This window comes from Jaculus jaculus, chromosome 14 (assembly GCF_020740685.1).
Source record: "Jaculus jaculus isolate mJacJac1 chromosome 14, mJacJac1.mat.Y.cur, whole genome shotgun sequence".
In the NCBI taxonomy this organism is placed as follows: domain Eukaryota; kingdom Metazoa; phylum Chordata; class Mammalia; order Rodentia; family Dipodidae; genus Jaculus; species Jaculus jaculus.
The window spans coordinates 76,057,288-76,083,638 of NC_059115.1; the positions used below are offsets into that span (position 1 = coordinate 76,057,288).

The 26,351-nt window shown below is 37.6% G+C and overlaps 1 protein-coding gene across 4 annotated transcripts in view; it reads left to right on the forward strand.

The window, feature by feature from the left end:
* Tmem161b (transmembrane protein 161B) overlaps positions 1-19,166 on the forward strand; it is a 62,219-nt gene extending 43,053 nt beyond the window's left edge. For 3 of the 4 annotated variants that reach the window (XM_045134370.1, XM_045134371.1, XM_045134372.1), the window contains 8 exons: positions 2,500-2,656; positions 6,610-6,761; positions 7,227-7,287; positions 7,855-7,995; positions 10,563-10,676; positions 15,625-15,799; positions 16,665-16,761; positions 18,075-19,166. In XM_045134370.1, coding sequence (XP_044990305.1) covers positions 2,500-2,656; positions 6,610-6,761; positions 7,227-7,287; positions 7,855-7,995; positions 10,563-10,676; positions 15,625-15,799; positions 16,665-16,761; positions 18,075-18,352 — 1,175 coding nt within the window. In that variant the 3' untranslated portion in view covers positions 18,353-19,166. Of the gene's footprint in view, positions 1-2,499; positions 2,657-6,609; positions 6,762-7,226; positions 7,288-7,854; positions 7,996-10,562; positions 10,677-15,624; positions 15,800-16,664; positions 16,762-18,074 lie in introns of those variants that run through there. The other variant, XM_045134373.1, reaches the window with a different exon arrangement.
* Positions 19,167-26,351: the final 7,185 nt, after the last annotated feature.

The window sequence follows — 26,351 nt, forward strand, 5'->3', positions numbered from 1 at the left end:
TTAAAAGTCTATCTCAATTATAAGAACCTCTTGAGGAACATGAAAACTTTGAATGTCACCCTGCTGTTTACTGCGAGCTCCATGGAAGAAGCCTGCCCGTGGGCAAGCATGAAGAAGTAGAATACTTACTTCAGTTAGTGTTCATAAAAACCGAAGAAGAAAACAAACCAAAAACAAAAGACAAGCCGGGCGTGGTGGCACACGCCTTTAATCCCAGCACTCAGGAGGCAGAGGTAGGAGGATTGCCATGAGTTCAAGGCCACCCTGAGATGACAGAGTTAATTCCAGGTCAGCCTGGACCAGAGTGAAACCCACCTTGAAAAACCAAAAAAAAAAAAAAAAAAAAGACAAAAAACTGAAGACATTTAAATCAATGAAGATTTCTATATCAGTTTCACTATCCTCCTTCTAAAAAGTTATTCCAAAGGTTGAGTGTAGATATGTCTGTGTGCCACCCCTCATGGAAGAAAAGGATTGAGGAAGAAATTCCACAACCACTTTGGGATGAGGCGAATGTTGTGAAGTAGGGTATCCAGCTTTTTCTTTTCGGCTTCTCTGGGCCGTGATGGATGAGAATTGTCTTGGGAGTCACATTCAAGTGAAAAGCTGGTCAGTTAAGAGTGGTAACAAAGTAGAGCAAGTACAAAAAAGTGCAATAAACAGATTTGGATTCTTTTGCATATGTTTGTGTAGTATGTGTGGGGTATGCACATGTGTACACAGGTGTGTGCACCCTGTTTCCATGCACGCAGAGGCTCGAGGGGAGTGGTGGGTGTCCCCTAGCTCTCTTTCACTTGTTTTCCTGAGGCAGAGTCTCCCTGAGCGCAGAGCTGCTGGTTTTGGTCACACTTGCAAGCCAGGAGCTCCAGCGATTTCTGTCTCTGCCCCTCAGGACTGGGGTTGTAGATGGGTGTGACCATACTCCCATTTTACACAAGTGGTGAGGATCGAACTCAGTCCTTCTCAGGCCCTCCTGCTTGCCTTTGAGGTGTGCTAAGTCATTGAGCTATTTATCCAGTGCTAGATTCAGGATTTTTTTTAACGTTATGTTTAGGGAAAAAAATGGTTTTTTTGTTGTTGTTTGTTAATGTTTTTGGTTGTCTTAATTTAAGTGGTATTTTAATTTTAAAATACTTCCTCTATAAGGATGTTTTGTCTTTAGGTATTATTCATTACATCTTTAGGAATTTTTCAAAGTAGTGTTGATCACTTTATTATGTGTGTCTAAGAACATACAAATTGATGCTTATATATGTGACATCCACATTTGTAGGAGGCCTAGAAATCAATGTTGATAGTTTGGATCATACTAGAGGAAACAAACCATAATATTTATACTTCGTTAAAAGTTTAAATCAAGTGAACTGCAAAAGGCAATGGTACTGTAGTTACTATCAGCATTGTGTGTGGGTGTAGGCACACGGATGCCACTGTGCACTGGGGAGGTCCTGTGGTAACCTCAGGCCTTGGTCCTCAGCTTCCACCCTATTTGAAGTAAAGTCTGCTCTTTGCCGCCACCTTCCATTTTGCCATAAAAGTGCTGGGTTTACAAATGTGTATTACTGTGTCTGCCTTTGCATGTATTCTTGGGACCAAGCTCAGGTCCTCCTCACACTTGTGTAGCAAGCACCCGTTTTATTTCTAACATGAGTTATGAAGAATGAAATAATTTTTTAAAAATTTTTAAATTTATTTATGTGACAATGACAGAGAAAAAGAGGCAGATCGACAGAGAGGGAGGGAGAGAGAGAGAGAGAGAGGGAGGGAGGGAGAGAATGTGCACATGAGGGCTTCCAGCCACTGCAAACGAACTCCAGACGCATGCGCCACCTTGTGCATCTGGCTAACGTGGGTCCTCAACAATCGAGCCTCGAACCAGGGTCCTTAGGCTTCACAAGCAAGTGCTTAACCACTAAGCCATCTCTCCAGCCCTGAAATAAGTTTTTGAAGGGTATGATTTTATGCAAAGTTAACATTACATCAGCTTTTCTTACAGGGAAGAGAGAATAAAAAGTGGCCTTATTTCATTTACTGTTTTTGTCTACAGTAGCACTAGTTTTCCATTAAAGTGGCTAATAATGTAAGGCTGGTCTCTGTTACTTCACAGAAAGGAACTATACAAATGTATTTTTTTGTATCCTAAACCAGATTGTGTTTATTAAACTTTAATCATAGCTAGACCCACAATTTTGTTTGACTTATAAGTTCTCCTAAAACATAGTTAATCAGTTAAGAAAACACCAATACATTATAATCATATTTTAACAACAGTTTAAATAATCTGTGGTACTCACTTCAATCTTATTTGAATTATTAATTAAAGAGCTTTCTAAATATAATTTTGCATGCTAAATTTGAATGTCTCATGTCCTTTTCTATTCTTATATCTGTAAATTTGACACTGTAAATCAATTTAAAAAAAGTCTTAGCATCCTTAGTTGTATGCATATGTCCTCATAAACTGAACATGTAAGTGAAACTTTACCATTTCTCTTTCAGCATTGCATTACTTTCCAGAATACCAGTGGCTGGTGGATTTCACAGTGGCTGCTACGATCGTGTATTTTGTGACTGAAGTCTACTATGATCTCATGAGGCCTACGCAGGAGATGAACATCAGCTTAGTCTGGTGCCTCTTGGTTCTGTCTTTTGCAATGTATCCTTCAAAGCATCATTAATGTATAAATTTATCTTTTATAGTTAATACTACTAGACCTCACCTCCAATGTGAAAAAATATAGGTCATTAGGGAACTTTTTATTGTTGAATTCTTGGTTATGTAAGTTTTAAAGCAGGGGTAGTTTTTATATTAGGAGTAATGTAAATACAGGGAAAGATGCTTTCTCTCCACTTTGTTTCCAATCTGGTGTCATGGCAACAGCCTGCCACTTTCATTTTTAAAAGCCTCTATTTGATGACATTTTAATTTTGGGTTTTTTAATTAATTTCCTTCTCTTCTTCCTTCCCCAAATAGAGACAATATTGTATTAAATTTGTAATCAATTTTATCATTTCATGCCTATCAGGATATTATTTGTATCAAAACATTCTAAACATTAACAGTTCATAAACATCATTCCACTTTGTTGGGGGGGTTCGAGTTTTTGAGGTAGAGTATTGCTCTTACTCAGGTTGACCTGGAATTCACTATATAGTCTCAGGGTGACCTTGAACTCAACAAGGTGATCCTCCTACCTCTGCCTCCCAAGTACTGGGATTAAAGGCATGCGCCACCACGCGCGCCCGGCTTGGACTACCCTTTGCAGCCCTCAGTTCTCTGTAGACTTGTGTAAGGCTTTGTTCCTGAGCCTTCTTCGCTGTCATCCCGAGAATCCTTGGTGTTGCTTTCTGGGTCCCTTGAACTCTTCTTAGTTATTGTCCTTTTGGAAGACCACATTTTTCTGTAGTATCCTTAGAAAAGGAACTGCTTAATTGGTAGTTTGGATTAGTAGAAATTCAAATAAAGAAAATGATTTTTTGCTCAGAATTTTGAAGTGTTGAGAAACTGGGTGACCTTTGCCTTGCGTGCTGTACATACGCTCTCTCAGAGCTTTTCTCTTGGCCTTTGGTATTCTGCAGTTTCATCACTAAGTTCTAGGTTTACCCTGTACGTAGAGAAAAGTCGTATCTTTTTTGGGTGGTAATTTCCTGCCTTACTGAAGGTCTTGTGCTGGGGCCACCCGCTCGAAAATGCAAGCTCTTGAGTTTTTGGAAGATATTGTGAATTGTTATATTGACATTCATCCTCATTTTCAATAATTTTGGAATACATATTGTTTAGAAAGTGAAATCTACACCAATATAATAAGATTCTCATACATACATATATATGATCATAATATTTTTGTACTTTTTGGTTTTCTGAGAGCTGTTTTTATCCTTCTCGTAAGCTTAGAAACCTATTATGATATCCATTGTTCCAAATTCCTCGGGTTTGAGGTCAAAAATCAGGAATGAAATAAGAAGGTTAGTACAGAACTGGGTTTCTTTTGAATTATTTGTATAATTTAGTTTGAGTTCATTTAGCTGGGAATGTATTAAATTAAATTTTGTTCTGAAACTAAAAAAAAAAAAATGATAGCTTTTGTTTTATTTTAATCTGGCTCCAGCTCGGAGTACATGCGACTAAGTTGCAGGATGTGCTGTAATAACTCACAGGGAGAGAGTGCTTTGGCTAGAGGGGATGCTAAACTGCCTGAAGGAGTTTCAGGTCAGTCTTCCTGAAGTAGAAGAAAAGGAAAGGGCAGTTCAGGAGATAGATTATGACCTGAGACAGAGGAAGGGATTGGATCTAGGAGAGGGCAGATGCATTATTCTGATTGAAGAAGCAGTTTGGGGACTATTATGTTAAATTTGGAGATGTGAGTTGGCCGGATTGTAGGACTGCATTTCAGAATATTGTATGTGTATTTTATGTTGAGTTACCGGGACAGTTTGTTCTAATGTTGAAGAAACTACTGAGCTATTTAATTTATCTAGTATGCAGTATGAATTGAGTCAGGATTATATCATCTTTGGTACGGGATTGTATTAAAAGTTAACTGATATGGGTAAAATTATGTTTTATGCCTGGGACAGATTGTTTAATTTTGTTTTTCTTTAGTATTGATACGTTTTACAACTAATATTCTGTTGTGAAGCAGTAGATAAAATCTTTGAAAATTTCATTCTGATCTTTTGACATCACTTTGGGCCACTGTTTTATTTTGTTTTGTTTTTTCAAGGTAGGGTTTTGCTTTAGCCCAGGCTGACCTAGAATTCACTATGTAGTCTCAGTGTGGTCACTAACTCATAGCAATCCTCCTACTTCTGCCTCCCTCCCGAGTGCTAGTATGAAAGGCATGTGCTACCACACCCAGCCAAATACATTATTGTTAGTCTAAGCAAAGGAGTTGAAAGTTGTCTCTTTAGAGATTCTAGCTTCCATTTTCCAAAACATGAAGCCATGTCTTTCAACACCCACCCCTTAGGGACCCCAGGCAGTGAATGAGATCATTTTCCTTACCTTTGAGTAGAACTCCATTGTGTAAATGGCACATCTTCACTATCTACTCATCAGTTGAGGGACATCTAGGCTGGTTCCATGTCCCAGCTATTGTGAATAGAATGGCAATCAGCATAATTGAGCAAGTATCTCTAAGGTAGTAAGAAGAGTCCTTAGGATACATGCCTATGAGTGATATCTAGTATGCAGTATGAATTGAGTCAAAGGCACGTGTTCCTCCAGATACAAAATGGCCTAGGTATCCACATTGCCTGACACTACCTACACAAGACCATCATAATAGGAGGAAAAGACCATGGCATCAAAATAAAAGAGAGACTGATTGAGAGGCAGAGGGGATATGATGGAGAATGAAGTTTCAAAGGGGAAAGTGGGGGAAGGGAGGGAATTACCATGGGTTATTGTCTACAATTATGGAAGTTGTCAATAAAAATCAATTATAAAAAATAATAATAGTAATAATAATAATAATTTAGCCTCTACTTTCCCCTAATGCTCAGTACCGTAGAACAACAAACATTGAGAGTGTTGGAACAATTTCCTTCTGTTGGGACAGTTCTATTTTGTATAGATTTCGTATTTTACTGCTATCTTAGCATATATGACCTGTAGGTACTGTTCATAATTGGTGGAGGCATAAAAATGGATAGTTAGGTGAACATGCTTTGGAATCAGACTGCCTGCACTGAAATCTGAGCTGCCTTCACCTGGCTGTGTAGCTTTTAGGTTTTTACTTACCATGGTTTGTTTGTTTGTTTGTTTGTTTTGTTTTCTTCTATACATGACAAGTACTAAATAACTGATTTCTAGTGCTAAAGATAATACTTTTGTAGAAGTTGTTTTTCTAGGTTTATTTATTACTTACCTTTTTTTAGTTGATTGATTTATGCTCTTGAGAAGAGCCCTTTGGTATAAGATCCAAGTTCACGTTTTGGGTTTTGTTCTGATCTAACCCTGATGAAATGAAGTAGTGTGTGCTGAGTGGGTCGCGCACAATCACACTGAAATTGTGGCCGGTGTAGAGTAGTCACTTGAAATTTACTTCTCTGGAGATTACTTTCTTTTTTTAAACTTAATATGACTGATAGCTTAAAATACATTTTTATTACGCAACAGATAGCTATTAGTAATTTCACATTTTAAATTGATGAATGATTACTGTGATGTGCTAGGTAATTAATTATAAATGTAAATCTTTCTGATAAAAGTGCCCAGTAAAGAGTTCCCTAAAATAACCTCTACCCTGATTTTTCATGTCATTTAGAATCTACTGACATAAAATTCCTATAATTACCTCCTATTAAATTTGCATCATATATATATAAGAAATACACTCTCTAATTACAACTTAATTGTGACATACTTTTCTTTAACTTAAGAATGTTATACATCAGCTTCTCTTAGATTTTCTGTGTTTTCATGCCGTATTTCCTAAAAGACTTGGGATTTGCATTAGTTTTCCATTTCCTTCCAAAGGACATCAGAAAGCAGATAGAATCAGTGTAAATAGTGGTCAGATTCTCATGAAATTCACATCCTGTTGAGTGGTTATGTGCAGCTCCCACAGAGTTACTGGTGGTTTTTCCTAAACTTTCCTTCTGCAGCAAAGTTCTATTTTCATTAACTGCACACTATTTTAAAGTAGAAGATGGTGGTGAGAAGTCAGTCTGCGTCACCTTTGGGCTTTTTTTCTTCGTCAAAGCAATGGCAGTTTTGATTGTAACAGAGAATTACCTGGAATTTGGACTTGAGACAGGTAATATAACTGAAGTTTCAAAATTAGTTTGGGTTTACTTAGTGTAATTGTTTTTTACTTTTGTGTTAAATTTTATCTGATAAATGTTTAAGATTAGAGTTGAGGCTCTAATTCTATTAACCTATATTACTCTGAAATAATCTCACTTGTTTTTATTTTGTTGTTATTTATGTTTTAGCCAAGGTTTTTATTAGTCTTTTCCCAAAAATACTATCCCTGCATTTTTCCTTCTTGTCAGCTAAGTTTCTATAATGGTAAGGCTTGCTCCCATAAAGAACGGAAATTACACACACTCATGGAATATGCACATTCAGAGACATCCTGCTGATAACCAAATTTTACTGCATTATGGCATAGTAATTAACATATGTAAGAGCTAAGCAATTGAAGTTGCTCTGTTTCCTTTTATTTCCAAGGTTTCTATATTTCATCCTCATAATAAGTGTACTTTCTCTTTTTCTGTAGGGTTTACAAATTTTTCAGACAGTGCGATGCAGTTTCTTGAAAAGCAAGGTTTAGAATCTCAGTAAGTTTTTGAAAAGTTAAACATTTTTTTTAATAAGTTAAATTCAGTTTAAATTTTCTGAAGTAAATTATTAATGTTTAATCAATGGAAAGAATTTATAGTTGGACTGTCACTTCTACTCTCCCATTCTATGGTGTTAGGATCAAATCCAAGGCTTCTTGCCTGCTAAGCGTGTACGTTACCACTGAGTTACAGCCTCAGTTGTGGGTCATCACTTCTAGAAGCACCTTTACTCATTGTTTTTAGTGCTGTTTAGAATTAGAATCATTCATAGAATCTTTATGTCAGTGTGTTCTTCCTTACTTCCACTACCTGCAGAGGTGAAATTTCATATTGGAGCCACTTGTCAATTCTGTGTTGAACATAAGCTTAGACAGTTAAGAGTTGTCACTAAGAGATGCCTGGTTTAGCTTAGTTCTCCAAGGTCCTGCACAGGTTCTTGAGTAAGAACAGTCCTTCTATATACCTTGTCTTAGTGATGTTACTGTGATCTGAAAGGTAATTCATTAGAAGATAAAAGTTCTTAGAAAGTTAACTGTAAAAATTTGTATTTTATTTTACTTTTAGGGGTCCTGTTTCAAAACTTACTTTCAAATTTTTCCTGGCTATTTTCTGTTCACTCATTGGGGCTTTTTTGACATTTCCTGGATTACGGCTGGCTCAAATGCATCTGGATGCCCTGAATTTGGCAACAGAAAAAATTACACAGTAAGCGGAAAATGTACATAAGCACATGCAGATAAATATATGTTTTCCATCTTAATGAAGGTATATTATTGTGATAAAATCATAAATTATTATATTAAAATTAATTCAATAACTGTTTGATACCTCACTTATAAGCAGTTTCTCTTCTGTTCTTTTTAGTTCAAAGGCTTATGACATTTCAGTCTACATTTCAACAGATGCTATATAGAAATTTTATTTTTATAAGTGATTTACAATTATTTAAATTTTACATATTTTATTCATAAGAGATATTTGCCTTTTGTAAGTTGTTAATATTTCCTTAAATTGTTGACTCTTGAAACAATTGATTATTTTGAGATAGTATACTATAACACAGATTGTTTTTAACCACCACATTGAATTTTATCTCTACCTAATAGTTCAGAGCCCTTTACTATATTCTTTATGGTTGTCACAGGGTTTTTGTTGTCTGTGTGTATGTGTGTGGTTGTATGTTGTAGTCGTCGTGTGTGGGGGGGGGTATGTGTATATGTGTGTGTCTGTGTGTGTGTTAGACACCTTGGCTGAAAGAAGGCAGGCTTATATTTACTTCAGCTCATATACAGGTCCACTACTCATTCTTGTCTTATCTTTGGTGGTCGTCCAATTTGAGAATAGTCCATCGTGATACACATTTTTACAGCCATGCAATTTCTGTAGATGATTGTGTTTCTAATTTTGTTCTTTAAAACACTGTATTTAATGAAGTTAGTTATTTAATCTTTTTACACTCACATCTCTCTTACCTATATTATTTTCCTTTAATTTTCACTTTTTCTACATATGTTGTTTGTTTGACCATTTCTTACCTTTCATTACACACTCCTTCATCCCATTTTTCCTCCTTTTACTTAGTGTGCTCTTGACTATGTCCTTCCCCACCACTCGTCTCTCTAATGGTTGCTTTTAAGACAAAACCTGGCTCTCCCCCCCTCCTCACTACATACACACACACACACACACACACACACACACACACACACACACACACACTTCAGTCCACTAACCCCAGTGTTATGATTTAAATAAGCTGAAAAGGGTGGGTGGAGGGGAGCCCTTCACAAGCTACTGAAACGCTGTGGGCTGCTCCTTGATGCTAGAGTGTTCCCTAGCAACACTGCATCCCTAATACTGCCTCTTTCCTCCCTCACCCAATGCTTTACCAAAGCTGTGGATGAAAGAATGATTTTATAAAAACATAAAGCATTTAGTGATGGTTGGAGGGAGGGGTAGGCATTTTAGTGTCCTTTTCAGTAAAATGTGGCTTCCTTTAAGCTTCTCCCTTTGAGGATTTGGGGTTTTGTTTTTTTGTTTCATGCAGCCCCTCATTGTATTATAGTACTCTGCTGATAGAGCAGTGTGGGCAAGCTGGTGCTGCTGTGAGTAACTTGACTGGCACAAAGAGTGACATTGTCCTCACCCTCCTAGCTAAGCACTAGGACTGGTGCCGTACTAGGATAGAACCAGCCTTCCTGACAAGTGTGCATGACTTCCTGTTCCAGCCCTGTTTCTTCACAGTTGACTGCCATTTGCCTATGTAGTAGTACTTTAATATGTTCATATTTATGTATTTATTTTAAACTCACTAAGCCCTCTGTGTGGTTTATAATAAAAGCAGTATATTTTACTAAAATAGTCTCAGAATTAAATTGATTTTTTTAATATAAATTTTTACCAGCCATCTGTTTCTGTAAGATATAAACTATGGGATAGAAACCAGTTTACAATGGCATTATAACTCAGCTCTAAAATCCTTTGTTGTATTACATATATGGCCTTATAAAGAGTAAAGGATGAACAAATTTTTTTTAAAAATTTTAAAAGAATAAAACATGGTCAAGTATGGTGGTACACATTAAGGCATAAGAATTGCTGAGAGTGCTTTTATTCTAGGTTATATAGCAAGATCTATTTCAAAATATTAAAAATAGTTACTTTACTTGATTTATAAAGGGTAATGAGAGTAATTTCAGCTGTGTCATCATAGCTTAAGAAATAAAGATATGTGAATCATTTGTCACTTTATTAATATAATTTTAAGCAGACACAATCAATTACATTTTGAAATGTTCCTCCATTGCAGGTTGTTACATTAAGTTTTATTTTCATATACCTTCTAGAACTGGTTAATCACTATTATTTACTTGTAGATAATGAGCAAGCATTTTGTTATCTGTACTGAAGAGTCTGAGTTGGTATGTCTTTATCTACCATTGGATTCATTCAGTATATAAAACTGGAGAATGATTAAAGTGCCTATTATTAAATTAGGAATTTTATAAGGGATTGTTAAAGAATACATCCTAGAATAGAACTGCATAAGTCTTAGGTTCAGTTTTAAGTCTGCCTCTAACCTATTAAATTTTACCATGACCAAGTCATTTAGCTTTCTGGGTCTAAAGGTTTTCATGTGAAAAATTAAGATAGCCTTATTTCTCCAGGACTAAAATGTTAAATGACAAGGAAAAAAATGTAATGCCCAATTTCCGGTAGTTAAAGCATTTTTTTGTTCTGTATTTTTATGTTTATTTCTTATATACTTTCAGAACATTACTTCATGTCAACTTCTTGTCACCTTTATTTATGGTTCTTCTCTGGGTAAAGCCAATCACTAAAGACTACATTATGAACCCTCCATTGGGTAAAGAAAATGTTCCTTTGTAAGTATGGGTATTTGAGAGCTAATTTTTGTTTTATTGTAAATCAAAACTAATTTTGTAAATGTTATTTACTATTTTGTTTCTTGATTAAAATTAAGGCACTGTATTTTTTGAACATTAATGGAAACATTGAAAGATAAGTTATAAAAATTGAAGCTGAAGGCTGTCATTTGACCTTTTTTGTTCTTCTTAATGAGTACTAATGATCTACACTGATACTAGCTTACACACTTAAAAGTGTTTTCTCCTAATGTCCAGTTGTCTTCTAACAATTTTTTATTGTTATTTTGCTTAATTATTATTTATATGGTGAAAGTCATGGTAGAAAACGAGTGTCGGTGGAAGCAAAGGCATTCATGTTCTTATACTTGGAAACTTTGATCCTTCTACTTAGAAATTGTTAACATTTCCATATAGCTTCATACTTGGCTTTTGGTTAAAGTATTGTTCAAACAAATTGAAGACATAACATTTTTTATACCTAAGTACTATGACTTTTATCCCTAAAAGATGGTATTTTCCTATAATGACAATATTATCATCATGCCCAGGAAAATTAAAAATAATACCTTAACCTTATTGTCTAATACTTGTTCATGTTTTTTCAGCTAGTAGGCTGTATTTTAAGAGAAGAAGATGGCAAGGAAGCAAACAATTTATTGCAGGGCATTCATAACTACTTGATTTGCTGTCTACATAGAACTGTGTTACAGTAATGGAAAGGTTCAGACAGAACTGGTTCCAACACCAGCTTTGCTCCTCACTAAAATTGTCAGCTGAAATAGATTATTTAGCTACACTAAGCCTCTGTTTCCCCATCTGGAAAATGAAGGTAGTAGTATCTGCCTACAGGGTTGCCATTGGAATTGAATGAAAGAGCACATGTAATGCAGCCAGCTGCAAGTAAGTGCTTAATGAATGAATGTTCCTTTCACAACATTGTCTCATCGGAATTAAAATAGAAAAAAATCACTAGGCCTTAACTCCACAGTTTGTGTGCACTTCTTTTAGATTCTTTGTAAGTTTGCTTATCCTGGAGTATAGAACCAGTAGTGACCATGACTTTTTTTTTTTTTAATTAATCCTATTGAACCAGGGAAATATCCACTGAAGAAGTAAAAGTTATTCTCCATGCTACTAAACCTCAAAAGTAATATTAACTTGTTTCCTTAAGTATTTAAAAGTAATTTTACAGAGCCTAATATTCTAAACAAAAATTCAGAGAAACTTGTAATTCATGTCTGTAATTTTAAAAATATTTTCAAACTTTCCTTAAAGTTAGGTCATAGAAGTAGGAGTTTATATTCTCATTTGTTATCAGATTTTATGATGTCTAAGTAAATTGGGACAGAAATAAAACTGGCAATACTGGTACATCTGTCATATAACTATTATGCAAGGTTTTGATGATACTTCACAGTTTATCTAATTCATTTGGATAGTAATTGTCTATTTGTGGTTGCTTTTATGATTTTACAGATGAAATAACATATGCAGAAGTTAAAGAATTTGGCTAAGATTATTCAGCCTTTTTTGGTGTGTATATAGAAAGCATTTGGTGAGGGCTGGAAAGATGGCTTAGCAGTTAAGGCTCTTGCCGATGAAACCTAAGGACCCAGGTTAAATTCCCAGTACCCACATAAGCCACAGGCAGTATATGCGTCTGGAGTTCATTTACAGTGGCTCAGGGCCCTGGTATGACCATTCATTTTCTCTCTCTTTCTCTCTCTCTCAGAAAATAAATTTTTAAAAATAAAATACATTTTTAAAAAAGCATTTGGTGAGCCAAACACATCTGTGATCCCAGCACTCGGAGGCTGGAAAGGAGGACCCAGGCCAGCCTGGGCTGCATCGTGGTGTTCTGTCTGTTCCCCACCTCCAAAGTTTATTTCCTACTTTGTTTCTATACAGCAGCCTAGGGTGTTATTAATTTTCTCCCTTTGTCCCATCTTTAGTTATATGCTGTTTCATAAATAATAAAATGAAAGTTTATATTCATCCTTATATTTTGATACATCACTTGAAAAATAAAACATACTTAAAAGATTCTGTATATACTCATAACCTGAGAAAAGAAAACAGAAGAGGGTGTAAAAATATACTACTGTGTCAGACTCTTAGGAGAATGTCTTTTCCCTGCTCTTGTTCCCTCCCTTTACCTTTCCTTTTCTGCTTCTGAGACTAGATCTGATGTAGCTCAGGCTGCTTTGAATTCAGTTTGTCCTTGAGGATGACCCTGGTCCTACTTTCTCCTTCTCCCAAGTGCTAGAATTACAGGCATGTGCCATTATACCTGGTTTAAAGTTATGTTTTTTGGGGGGTTGGGGATTGAACTTGGGACTTTATGCTACACAAATACTCAACTGATGCACATCCCTCATCCTTGTTTTCTTTTGTTTTCTACAAAACAGCATGCTGTGCTGTAGCACAGGGTGTTCTAGAACTGTTGAGCAGCCTAGATTGGCCTCCAAGCCACTACGGTCCTGTGCTTGCCAGTGCAGGGCTTCCCTGATGGCCCCTTCTGTGTTTCCCCGTGTTCTATCCCAGCTCAGGCTCTTCCTGAGATTCCCTGCTTGACCAGATGTTGCAGTCAGGTTCACATGGCGGTTAGAAATCATTCAACCAAAAGCAGTTTGGGGGGGGGGGGGGGTATTTTGGCTTACAGGCTTAAGGGGAAGCTCCACAATGGCAGGGAAAACTATGGCATGAGCAGAGGGTGGACATCACCCCCTGGCCAACATAAGGTGGACAACAGGAACATGAGAGGTGTGCCAAACACTGGCATGGGGAAACTGGCTATAATACCCATAAGCCCAACCCCAATAACACACTCCCTCCAAGAGGCATTAATTCCCAAATCTCCACCAGCTGGGAATCTGGCATTCAGAACACAGTTTATGGGGGACACCTCAATCAAACCGCCACACCAGATTATCCAACATGTATGTCACTTTAATATGAAGTAGAAGACACTTGTTAATAGCTATTACACTCTATCCTGAACTTCCCGTCTCTTTTTGCATACGTTATCCTTGAAGGCTCTGAGACAGCCATCTTCAGAATGTTACCATTCTGTTCTTCTTGTCCACTCCCAAGTGCGATTTTCTGACAGGTTCCCTGGAAGGCTTCACTACTGTAGACGGCCTTGCATGTTGTGTACCATTGCTGTCACATAACTGGCTTGTTCATTCATTGTTCCTATAATGGAAATGTACTGGTAACATAATATGCCTTTATCAAATGCTTTTTCACTGGAGTTTTACATCCATGGGCGCTCATAACCTTATAAAAGGAAACAAAAGACCACATGTTATAAAACCTTGGTGCTATCCCCATTGCTGACCCCTATTTCAGAAATAGTTCAGACAGAATCATAGGCCTTTGTTCTCTTTCCCTTCTCAGTAGCACAGCTTTATATATTTGGCCCTAGTTCCCTACCTAGGTACTGACTACTGGACAGAACAACTAGGTGGCAATGGAACCTGTTCTGGAAAGGACTGTTGTTACAGGATTTTGGGGGTGTGTTAAAATTATTTCTCATTCCTATTTTTATATCCATTTACTCTCATTTTTGAGAATCAGGGAGCCAGCCCCTTCTTAGTTCCAGATCCTATCTAGCAAATCATCGCATGCATTTCAACAGTCATATTAAGTACCTCATAGGTGCTAGAGATTGCACTGGATGCCAGGCATTGTTCCAGTTAAAGCTTTTAAACTAAAATGTAGTCCTGTGCTAAAGCAGAAAACAGTCTTAAAACTTTAAACCACAAAAGGACATGAGAAAAATCTATCTTCATACTAAAATGTTTTATGTTTTGTTTATTTGCTCTTTTTGGTTTTTTTCAAGGGAGGGTTTCACCCTACCCCAGGCAGACTTGGAATTCTTTCGTCCCAGTCTGGTCTCGAACTCACAGAGATCTTCATACCTTAGTCTCCTAAGCGTAGGGATTAAAGATATGTGCCACCATGCCCTACTCCTCTTAGTTTTTGTGTGAGTTTGCTAGTTTGGGGAGGGACAGAGTCTCACTCTAGCCCAGGTGATTCAGCCTCCCAAGTACTGGGACCATAGCCGTGATCCACCGCCACAATCAGATAAATAACTTTTATAATATGCCAAGTTTCTTATTTTCCAGTACTCTCAATTAGAAGCAGAGCACACATCCCCCCATCCTGTCCTATCAACCAAATAACATGCAGTGAAGCTAGACTCACCAGTTACAGGTGGTTGTTGACTTGACTTGATCTACAGGTAACCTTAGCTTCCTTCTTGCTCCCCCTAGTCTGCAGTCAGAAAGCACCCAGTGCCCAGGTCACACTTGATAATTTTCTCTGGACGTGGATGGATAGACAGAGGATCCCAAAGGGGTGGGGAGATGGCTCGGGGCTAGGCGTGGTGCTTGCCAGGCAAACGTAAGGGCCTGAGTGTGGGTCCTCAGCACCCACATAAGAATTCCACACACGGTGGCACAGAACTGTAATCCCAGTGCTGGGTAGATGGGGAAAGATGGGCAAATCCCTGGGACTTACTGACCAGCTAGTCTGATGGCCTGTAGGTTCAATGAGAGACCTTTTCTCAAAAGATAAGCTGGAAGGTAACTGAGGAAGACACCTCATGTTGACTTCTGGCCTCCGAACACAGGCATATACATAACTCCACCCAAACACCTAAGAGCCAAACACAGAAGCAGAGCAGGAAGTGAGGTCCCAGATCTTTCTGTGCTTCTAGACATCTGCTCCACTTTCACAATACACGTATGTGTCTAACTCCTTTATGCAAGTGAGACTATTACATAGGTGAGTTATTAGCAGTATGGGATTCTTTTAATTTGGATTTCTAACTCTAGCTAAGTATAGGTTTGTTGTATTTTTTGTGGTGAACAGTGTCTTAGAGCTGCTATGATAGCATATTGTCGTCTTTGAGAGCACCATATCAACTTTTACTCTATAGAATGACAGAAGCTACATTTGATACTCTGCGACTCTGGTTGATAATCCTGCTGTGTGCTTTGCGGTTGGCCATGATGCGAAATCACTTGCAAGCATATCTAAACTTGGCCCAAAAATGTGTCGATCAGATGAAGAAAGAAGCAGGCCGAATAAGCACAGTTGAGCTACAGAAAATGGTAAGATTTGTAGCATAGTTAAAATGAAAAATAAAGCATTTGATTTTCTTTAATTGACAGTGTATCATCTCATAATATTCCATGGGAAAATCTTGGGCTGGTATTTGTCAAAGAAACCTTCATCTGATTTTGCTGCTACGAAAGGGTCTCAGTTTGTATTCCTGCTGTGTGAACCCTAAGTGTCATTGATTGTGCTGTGGGCGGGGCAGGCTGTGGTATGCCACTGGTACCAAGTGAGCCCTCTGGAGTTGATTTGAAAAACATTGCGGCATATTACCCAGACAGGATCAGTAGAAAGATAGGAAACTCAATGGCTAAATTTATTCCTCTTAACATTACCTCATGGAGATTTTGGAGAAAAATCTAGTAATCTATCACTATCATTTTTTTTTCAGATTAGTATAATAGTTTTGATCATTTATTACCATCAGAGACATTTGTCGAGGTAGCACGTTTTTAAGTGTCTTCATATTATCTGTAATTTGACCTCATATGTTTATATAAAATGAGGATGTAACATTTGTATTTATGAAGTGTTTATGTTCACATTCACCTGTCTGTCCTTGTATTTTACTTGGGTATTTTAGGTGGCTGTCCTTAGAAATTTTACTATTTTCTTATATCTTTGAAATATTTATAATAAATTTATTGTAATATTTTCAAATTCCAAGAGCTTATTTTAGCTTGAACCTTTCCAAAGTACCTTAGGGCATATTTATGATGAAGGGATGAGCTTAATAGTGTTTAGCTTTCCTCTTATTGAAGGGTTACTTTTCTCTGAAGCATTTCAGTTTGGTGACTGTGAAAGCTTACTTTGCTCATGACATGTGCTGTGTGAGATGCCCACAACTGCTGTTGGTTGCAGGTGGCCCGAGTCTTCTACTACCTGTGCGTCATTGCCCTGCAGTACGTGGCCCCTCTGGTGATGCTGCTTCATACCACCCTGCTGCTGAAGACGCTGGGTGGGTATGCCGCCGGAGCTCGGAACCTTCTTGTGTCCTACCTGTCCTTACCATTGCTTCCTGTTACTTGCAAAGATATATATACCTTTTAAAGTATTTCTCTTTAAAGACTTTTTAAAGTTTTAGCTGTAGAAGTTGGTATCATCTTGATTTTGAAGGCATAGACTTAATGTGGTTTTATAAATATGCTTTACTTAAGAATTGTTTATTAGGGCTGGGAGATGGCTTAACAGTTAAGATGCATGCCTGCAGAGCCTAAGGACTCAGGTTTGATTCTCCAGGTCTCGTGTAAGCCAGATGCATATGGTGGTACATGCAACTGGAGTTCATTTGCAGTGGCTAGGGGCACTGGTCTGCCTATTCTCTCTCCCCTCCACCCCTTTTGCTTCTAATAAATAAGTAAATAAAAATAAATCTTTTAAAAATAATTGTTTATTAAAGGGTAATTCCCAATTTATCAAATAATGGTTAGTAAGCACTATTGAATATATTCCCTTTTGTGTTATTAGTGAGTGGGTTAAGGTTCTGTTAGTGCCTAACATTTAGCTGTAAGGTACCTTAGATGATAGGATTCTCTGGTGAGCTGATTTCAGATAACTTCTGTTGAAAGGGTAAGTTTTTACAAAGGAACAAAGTTCCTCTATGTGGACTTACTCAAGAAGTATCCATTGTTGCCTTTCTTTCTCTTTGCTTACAAGGGGTTTTAGAAACCCAGAGATCTAAAAGTACTACCAGACTAGGGTTATTTGAAACTGTAGAACTGGTTGATGGGTGTAAAGTCCTTTAGGAATCTGTGCACCATAAAGGGATAGGTAGCTTGGTTATAAATTATGTGACTCATATCCTATGCAAGGTAGGAAAATATATGGTGAAAAAAATCTAAAAGCTATTATTAGTTTCTCACATTGAAATCATGGATAGTTTCTGAGAAAGAAATTTATTCTAATGTTGTAGAAGTAGAAAAGATTTCTAAGAAGTTATTGAATCTGTCCCTATCACTCCAGTAAAGGTAGTTGATTCATGTCTTATACAAGGAAAAAATTTGTTTTTATTATATTACCAAGTTTTACTACAGCGATTGTCAGACTTGTTGCTTTTATGCATGCCTTTACTTATGAGGAAGCATTCTATAATGTGGTCAAATTAAGAATATTCTTTAAATAGGCAGGAAAACTGATATGTTACTCTATTTTCAACATAAAGTGATTTATTATAACAGTAAACTTTATGTTCATAATTTCAAATATAAGTTGAGTTTTTTCTCTTGTAAGACATTTGGAAATTACTCAAGTGTTGTGTCTTGGATCTTCTAGGTAATCATTCCTGGGGGATTTATCCAGAAACTATGTCTACTTCACCAGGGGATAATAGCCTCTCCTCCAATTCTGTTTACTCTGAATTACCATCCCCTGACAGGAGGATGAAGGTAACTGTTACACAAATCACAGTAGCGCTGAGCGGCTTGGAAAACATTTTCACCCCTCTCCTTTTCCGAGGACTCCTGTCATTTTTAGCGTGGTGGATTGCTGCTTGTCTCTTCTCTACTAGTCTTTTTGGACTTTTCTACCATCAATATCTGACTGTGGCATGAATCTCGGTCACAAGAAAATATCCAAGTCACACATCAAATTCACATGTTTGTGTTCTTAAAAAGCTGACAAAAACCAGAAGAAAACAAAAGAAGAAAATATTTGGTTATCTATTTAAATGCTTCCTCTGTATTCTCAGGGTGAATGAATTAATGTTATAATATTTTTTTAAAAAATCAAAAGATAGATAGTTAAGTCTGTGGCATTGGAATTTTTAACTCACTGGATTGGCTGGTGTGAGGGCTGTCTGTGGGCAATATTACTCAGTACCTTGGTGTACAGTAGCAACCTCCAGCAGTCTTTCAAGCTTCTCACATAAACTCCAGTTACTGGGTACTCTTCGTGGTGTCAAGGTACTGTTAATCCTCATGATGGCCGCCTATAGAACAATCTTCACACTGAGCCACACTTCAGGGGAGGGAAAGGACTAAAGTCACTTCTGTTGGTGCTAGGCTAGTCTTACATAATAAAAGCCAAATCCAACAGAAAGGAAGAGATAGCTGCTGTATATTACAGTAAGGAAAGCTGTGTAGTCACTTAAGATTGAATCGAGAGGTACATGCTTGAAATCTGCAAGTGCTGCTGCTCAGAGCAGCGAGAGTTGTTTCACAGTGTGCTCTACCCAGCTCGACAGCTCTCCACGGTGATTGGCCATGGGAACATTTGCAGTCTTGCTGTTAGTTTTGGGCCTACCATATTTCATTTTCGTTTATGCTCCTAAATAGTTACTTTTAATCTAAAAATATTTATCAATATTGATGAAACTTAAAAAATTACTTTATAATCCTGCTGACTACTTGTATGTATTATGTATATATTATATATTAAATATATAATATATTGAGGTTATAAAAGATGAAAATATTGATTCCTTGTAATATTTTTAGTTGCTGAATGTATGTTTGAAAAGTGGTTTGAATGAGATGTATTTGTATCTAAAAATTTTATTTCTGTTTGGAATGAGATTAAAGTACATTTGGAAATTTCAGCAGAGCATGTAATTTATTTGCTGCGCCGGCGTGAGAGTGCTTAAAATGTGAGTGCTGAGGTGATTTCTCCCAAATTAAAGTTCTTTTTCTGTCATGTTGAAAACTCATAGTCTTCCTCTTCAACAAAACTTTCATATGTCCTTTAGACCCTTATTCAGTGGAACTAGCTTTAAGCTTCTAGTGTATAGATTTAAATATTATGTTTTGTTTCATAGGTGAGAAATTGAGGTAATCTAGATTTTTAAAAAATCAGGTCAAGTCCAAAGTTACGGGTTAAGCTGATAAAGGGAACAACTAAGACATGGATCGGGACTTCTTTCTCAGCCGTGTGCATGTTCTTCCACATGACTGCTTGGGGAGGCTGCGTGCGTCTTTTAAGAGTTTGAAGCTCTTTTTAATTACTCTTGTGGCTTAAGGTTTGCATTTGATTGATGCCAGTGCAGCAAATCCTGATCTTTTGATCTAGATTTAAATATTTTGGAAATAGTTGATATTATAAAGAAGTGAATTTCCTCTTTAGCTAGATAAAACTAATTTAAGTGAGTTGTGAATATGGCTTAATCTTACTTCATTTGTATTTCTACCAGAAGTACTCAAATATCTTCAAACATAACCAACACCATTAACACAAGTATGTGCTTTATAGTGAGATGATGCCAAGGTCTGTCTCTCCTTTTGTATGTGCAGGTTCTGAGACACTCAATTAGGGAGGCTCTCACCTGGGACTTGTGATCATACTTACTAGGGACCCACAGCTTTGAAAGTTAGAGTCTGTGTTTCACATACCGTGCAGAGCAGCAGTATCAGGAAGACGCGCCCTTTGTTGTTGGGTGGGATAGCATGCATTTAAAACATTTTGACATAACGTGTGCTGTGATGCATCGTGTGTGTAGGGTGTGTATGTACACACACGTGTGGAGGCAGGAAGAGAACGCTGGGTGTCTTCTTTTCACTGTTTTCTTAAGACGGAGTCGATTACTCAACCAAGACCACTGCTTGCACGGTGCCTACTCGGCGTGCCAGCAAGCCCAGCACTCCGTGGATGTCAGCACTGCACAGGAGCGGGGTGGCAGGTGTGCATGACCACACCTCGCCGCTTATGTGGGTGCTGGAGAATCAAATGTGCACAGTCTCCGACCATCATGCTTGCACAAGCACTCGGTACTGTGGGTTTCTAAAGTTCTATTGGCTTGTTTTTTTGTTTTTGTTTGTTTGTTTTGTTTTTTTGAGGCAGGTCTCACTCTAGTCCAGGTTGACCTGGAACTCCACTCTGTAGCCCCACACTGACCTCAAACTTAGAGCAATCCTTCTACCTCGGCCTCCAGAGCGCTGGGACTAACGGCATGTACCATGCCTGGCTTCATGCATTATTTTCAAAGAACTTTCCTTAAGTATACTTGAACTAGGGCGAACTGCACATTGCTTAATGTTGCTTACTTATGTTATTCTTTTAAAGCAAGTTTGAACTAATTTATTTAACAATCTTGTCTTTGTGCCAGAAATTATGTTCTTTAATTACAAAAGTGTTTTATGTCATGTGAACCAAACAATATTTTAATGTCCCCTAACTAAACTGGTTGAAATCTTTTGCTTTTTATACTAGTCTGTACTCAACAGAATATGTTTCAGATGGCAGTTATTTTTATTATATATGTGTTTGGCATATTAAGCATGAGCATTAATAATACTTATTTGTATGGTTTATACAATTTTATTTAATAATTTCTTAACCTTCTTTCCTTACTACACTGAAAAATCAAATGTCTTCCTATTCCACTCATTTGTCTGAAATGAAAAGCATGTAGTTTCATCTTAATATTTATGTACATTTTGATTTTCTTTGATATGTACCCCAAATTCCAGTTGCTGTCCATGGAATGACCAATGCATGCAAGTATAATGGGCCCATTGTCTTATTGTTTCTGATACAGACACCATTGGTAAAGTGGTGTCATTTCTCCTAGAGTTATGATTCAGAAGAGATAATCATCTGTTAATGGAATTGTTAGGTCCAGGAAGCAATAAGTAGAATTCATTATAAAGTCTGTAATTGGAATAGCACTGGGTAGATTTTATTCTTTCAAGTGAGAAATTTAAATTCTCAGTATTGTGAAGCATAAAATCTTAACATTCTCTGAATTCATATATAGATTCTGAGCCATCACATAATTGAAAATACTCTTCAAGATCTATGGCTTTTTTTTTTTTTTTTTTTTTTTGCAAAATAAAAGTAAGTGATTTTTTTTTAATGTAGTTCATCTTGTATCTTCACAGAACTTTCAGTGGCTTAAACCATCAGGTGTAGACACACTAGGGTATGTAGTCCCTCAGTGCCCATTCAGCTCACGTCCATTCTCAGGCTTTGCAAACCAAATTGCTTATACACCCCATAGAAATTCTGGCATGGGCAATGAAGACGATCAGTTGCTAGTGTCAGCATTTCTCTTCATTAGAATAGTAAACATTTTTCACTTATTTTTGTTTTCTTCCTAATTAAAGAAAAATAGATTTTTTTAAATTATTTATTTATTTATTTGAGAGCAACAGACACAGAGAGAAAGACAGGTAGAGGGAGAGAGAGAGAGAATGGGCGCGCCAGGGCTTCCAGCCTCTGCAAACGAACTCCAGACGCGTGCGCCCCCTTGTGCATCTGGCTAACGTGGGACCTGGGGAACCGAGCCTCAAACCGGGGTCCTTAGGCTTCACAGGCGAGCGCTTAACCGCTAAGCCATCTCTCCAGCCCAAAATAGATTTTTTTAAATGTCTGTCTGCTATTGCCATTGAATTCCTGTTTAGCTGCAACATATATATGTTAGGCCTATTTTTACTTCCCTTCTTTTTCTTCCATGTAACTTTACATGTGTTTATTCCTTTCCTTTCTCCCTAAAACAGAGTTTATTTCTTACATGAGCCAGCAGCTTAGTCTTATAGAAACAATGCTATCTAAAAATCAGGAAACACCCCTTTTCTGCCTATAGTTTAGGGGTTTTTACACTTATTGAGGCGCTTAGCCTATTTAATAAGATACAACTATATTGTCACTATCATAGTTGGCCTCAGTTTTATCATCTGTAAAATTAATAATATGTTAAATAGTATGGTAATTCAGTTCTACAGCAATTTTTCTTCCTGTTAATATGAGAAATACTTATGTCTCTTTTAGGCCATAGGGATTATTACAGATTGTTAGGGGGATACTTATTTATTAGTAGTTGAGGTTCATTTCAGAGAATCTTTGGGAATATTTAGGTTTTACTCTATTTGGTCAGTAAATGTACAGTACTTAAGCATTAGTGGGGACTGTTCTATGTGCCCTAAGAGGCAGCAAGACTAAAAACATGAAATCATAAATTACTTTATTTGTATGTTTACTTGTTCTTTCCATCCTATTTTTAGCATTTCCTTCAAGCATGAAATGAAAGCTTTTTTTCCATATTTTCCAATTTCTATCTTTATAATAGGCAATCCTTATAGCTATTTTGAGTAAGTCACTGATACTTAAAGTTAATGTTCTGTTAGGTCTGGGCACCAGAGAAAGAACTGGATTATAGAAAGGTATAAAATTATCCTCAAAATTTTAATCTTGACAGTTTTTTAAACCCAGCAGTAAAATTTTAAAAGTGCAATAGCATTGTGCAGGAAAAGGAAAAAGTTATTTTGAAAATTTTGTTCTTTTTTTGGTACATACCTATTTTTTTATAATCCCCAAAGTGGAGACTCTGCCAGCTGTCAAATATGTGTATTGGGCTGGGCATGGTGCCACATGCCTTTAATCCCAGCACTAGGGAGGCAGAGGTCGGAGGATTGCCAAGAGGTCAAGGCCACCCTGAGACTACATAGTGAATTCCAAATCAGCCTGAGCTAGCGTGAGACCCTCCCTCAGAAAACTGTGTGCGTGTGTCTTAATTATACATTCCATAGGTAAGGAATAACATCAGGGTGGATCTGTGAACCCACTGAGTCCACTACGTGACAAATGAACTCAACACTCAAGAGATAGAGGCAGGAGGACCAGGAGTTCAAGAGCATCCTCGGCTACATGTCAAAGTTGGAGGTCAGCTTGGGCTATGTAACACTGGCTCCAAAAAAAAGAGAGACAGAAAGCATGACTATAGACTGGTTAGAAACGGACCTCAATTTCTGTAGCACGGCAGCAGGCACTCTGCGTTTCTGTCAACTTAGAACCAGCGTCCAGAGGCTCCTGAGAGGTCTGAGTACTTTTGGTACCCCCCCCCCCACACACACACACACCAATATTCACTCAGCATTGACAGGCTGTGCCTGAGACCCTTTGGGGAAGGCTAGGAGAAAGATGAACAATGTTAAAGGTTGGGTAGCATTATATACTGCGATTGTTCCCCAAGGAGATGCTACCACTCCAATAAAGGTGTCCTCACATGAGAGATGGTTCTCAGAGCTGGTGGTGGTTTGTGATTCTTTGTGGTAAAATGAATAAACATGATCATGAGTGCTGTATTTGCTGTGAAGTGTTTATTCAGAACTTGAAGGTTTTCAAGGTAACATTTTAAAAAAATTAAAGACTCTTGAGTAGAATGCCTAAATAAGATGCATGACTTTAATTGAATGACATACTTCAAGGTGATTTTTATTAGTGTATAAGTGTTAGTCTGATACAGTTAGTGTGATTAGTGTGATGCCAGTATATAGTCCTGTGCAGGTTAGAAACATGTGATTCTATAACCCCACTGATTTAGCTATTTATACTGTTAGCTATAAAACTAATGTTCTTAAGGGTTTTGTTCTTCTTGGTGGGATTTTTTTGTTTGTTTTTGGTTTTTTGAGGTAGGTTCTGACTCTAGCCCAGACTGACCTGGAATTCACTATGTAGTCTCAGGGTGGCCTTGAACTCACAGCAATTCTCCTATCTCTGCCTCCTGAGTGCTGGGATTAAAGGCATGCACCACCACAACCTGCCTTGTTCTTAAGGTTATTTTCAAATATAAGTCTTAAATATTTAACTAAAAGGCATTAGGATTTTGTGGATATACATAAAACAATTTCACATTAGAACATTGTAGGATCTTAATAATTTTGTGGAATTACAATATGCAAAAGTCACATAAGGAAAGTTTTACTCTGAAGTTACATGAAGAGGGGCCTGGAAGAGATGGCTCAGCTGTTAGAGATATTAAACCTGAAGGAAGTGTGGGTCTTTGTTTCGTAATCAGCATCACTGATCAACACAGGTGTGGGGCTCTTAGACGTACTGAATGAGAGATTCGGCTATTTGACCTTCCAAAGGGGCTTTGACCAACCAAAAAGCCTGCTCCAGCCGAATGTGTTTTGGGCAAACATGCATCCCCATTTCCCAGTTTTATCTCAGTGACCAAGAGAACAGGAAGTGTTTGAGACTGTATTTTCAGAATACCATATTTTAAAACATTTACTTGTTATAGTAAAAAATATAACCAACAATTCCTTAAGATAAATACTAGAAAATAGAAATTTCCAAAGTTGTAGAAAAGCCTGGTAATATTCATAGATATATATAAACATTTTGTTTTGTCCCCAAAAGTTAAGATTTCTGCTTGGTTTCTGAGCAATCAAAATCTTAATACAATGTTATGTTTGTGCTGCCAGACAGTCTTAACTATTCTCAAATTATGCTATGGATTCATTCTTACACTTTTTAAAATAACTGTTGATACTTTTAAAGTAAATATGTATTCACCCAAATGTGTAGTAGATACAAATGTAAGGAATGTTTTGCTCAGGTATTTCCTCATTTTTACAAGTTTAAGTTACATATTTGGTCACTTAAAATGTTTTCATTAGAATATGCACAAATATTTTAACTTATTTAAGTCGTACTAGGACTTTAGAACCACCAGTCTTGAAGGATAAAGTGAAAGATTACACATGTCAGTCATTGTGACTGAGGTATTGAAGCTGTGGGAATTGATAGTGACTCTTCCAGTTATGTCTTCCAGAACAGCAAAAGCAGACCTCCAAAACTTGTGGCTTAAATCAGCGACTCTATTATTTGTTCTGATTTTGCAGGCCAGCAGTTCAAGTAGAGCACATTCCAGTGATCCCAGAGGTTCCAGTGATCCACATGGTATAAATCGAGGTGATTTGGTGGTATTCAGTGGGCTTTGTGAGGTCCAGACGGCACTGCTTACATGGTAGGTCTGTGATGATGACTTGGGAAGCCAGGCTCAACCGCCCTTTCCAGTCCATGTCTGAGGAACTTGTCCTGTGGTCATGGCATTTAACATGGTTACAGGGCTCCCAGGGCAGAGGGAGAATCGGCCTGTTCTTTTAGAGGTAGGGCTGGAGTGGGCATTGAACTAGGGTGGTCAAATGCAGTAAAAGAGCAACCCAGGAAGAGTGGGGTAACAGACCAAAACTCAGTGAAGACATGCCTTAGAAGTAGGAGTCATCTGTAGTGCCACACCAGCTCCTTATAAGAAAATTGTCACCGTTCTAGAAACACCCATTTTCTGAGAGGCATTTGTACATCGATGCAAAAGGTGCCATATTGCACAGGGCAATCAGAGCTGCCTTGCCAATTCTCTCCCCACCTCCCGGCCTATTTCTCTCGGAAATAAAAATAAATAAATAAAGTAATAAATAAAGTAGCAAGGAGTCCTTTAAAAAAAGAAAATGCCAATACAGAATGGGCATGCCACGGCCTCTAGCCCTGCAAACCAACTCCAGATGCACTGACTATATAACCAGGACAGGATGAAAAGGGTTAAGATCCTCACCCCAAATGTGATTCACATGACTGATTACGTGACCGGGATTGGATGGAAAGGTTGAAGGTCCTCACACCAAATGGGATCCACCATGACTGACTACATGACCAGAATTGGATGAAAATGGTCAAGGCCCTCATACCAAATGTGATTCACATGACTGACTACATGACCAGGACTGGATGGAAAGGGTCAAGATCCTCATACCAAATGCGACTCACATGACTGACTACGTGACCAGGACTGGATGCAAAGGGTCAAGGTCGTCACACCAAATGTGACTCACATGA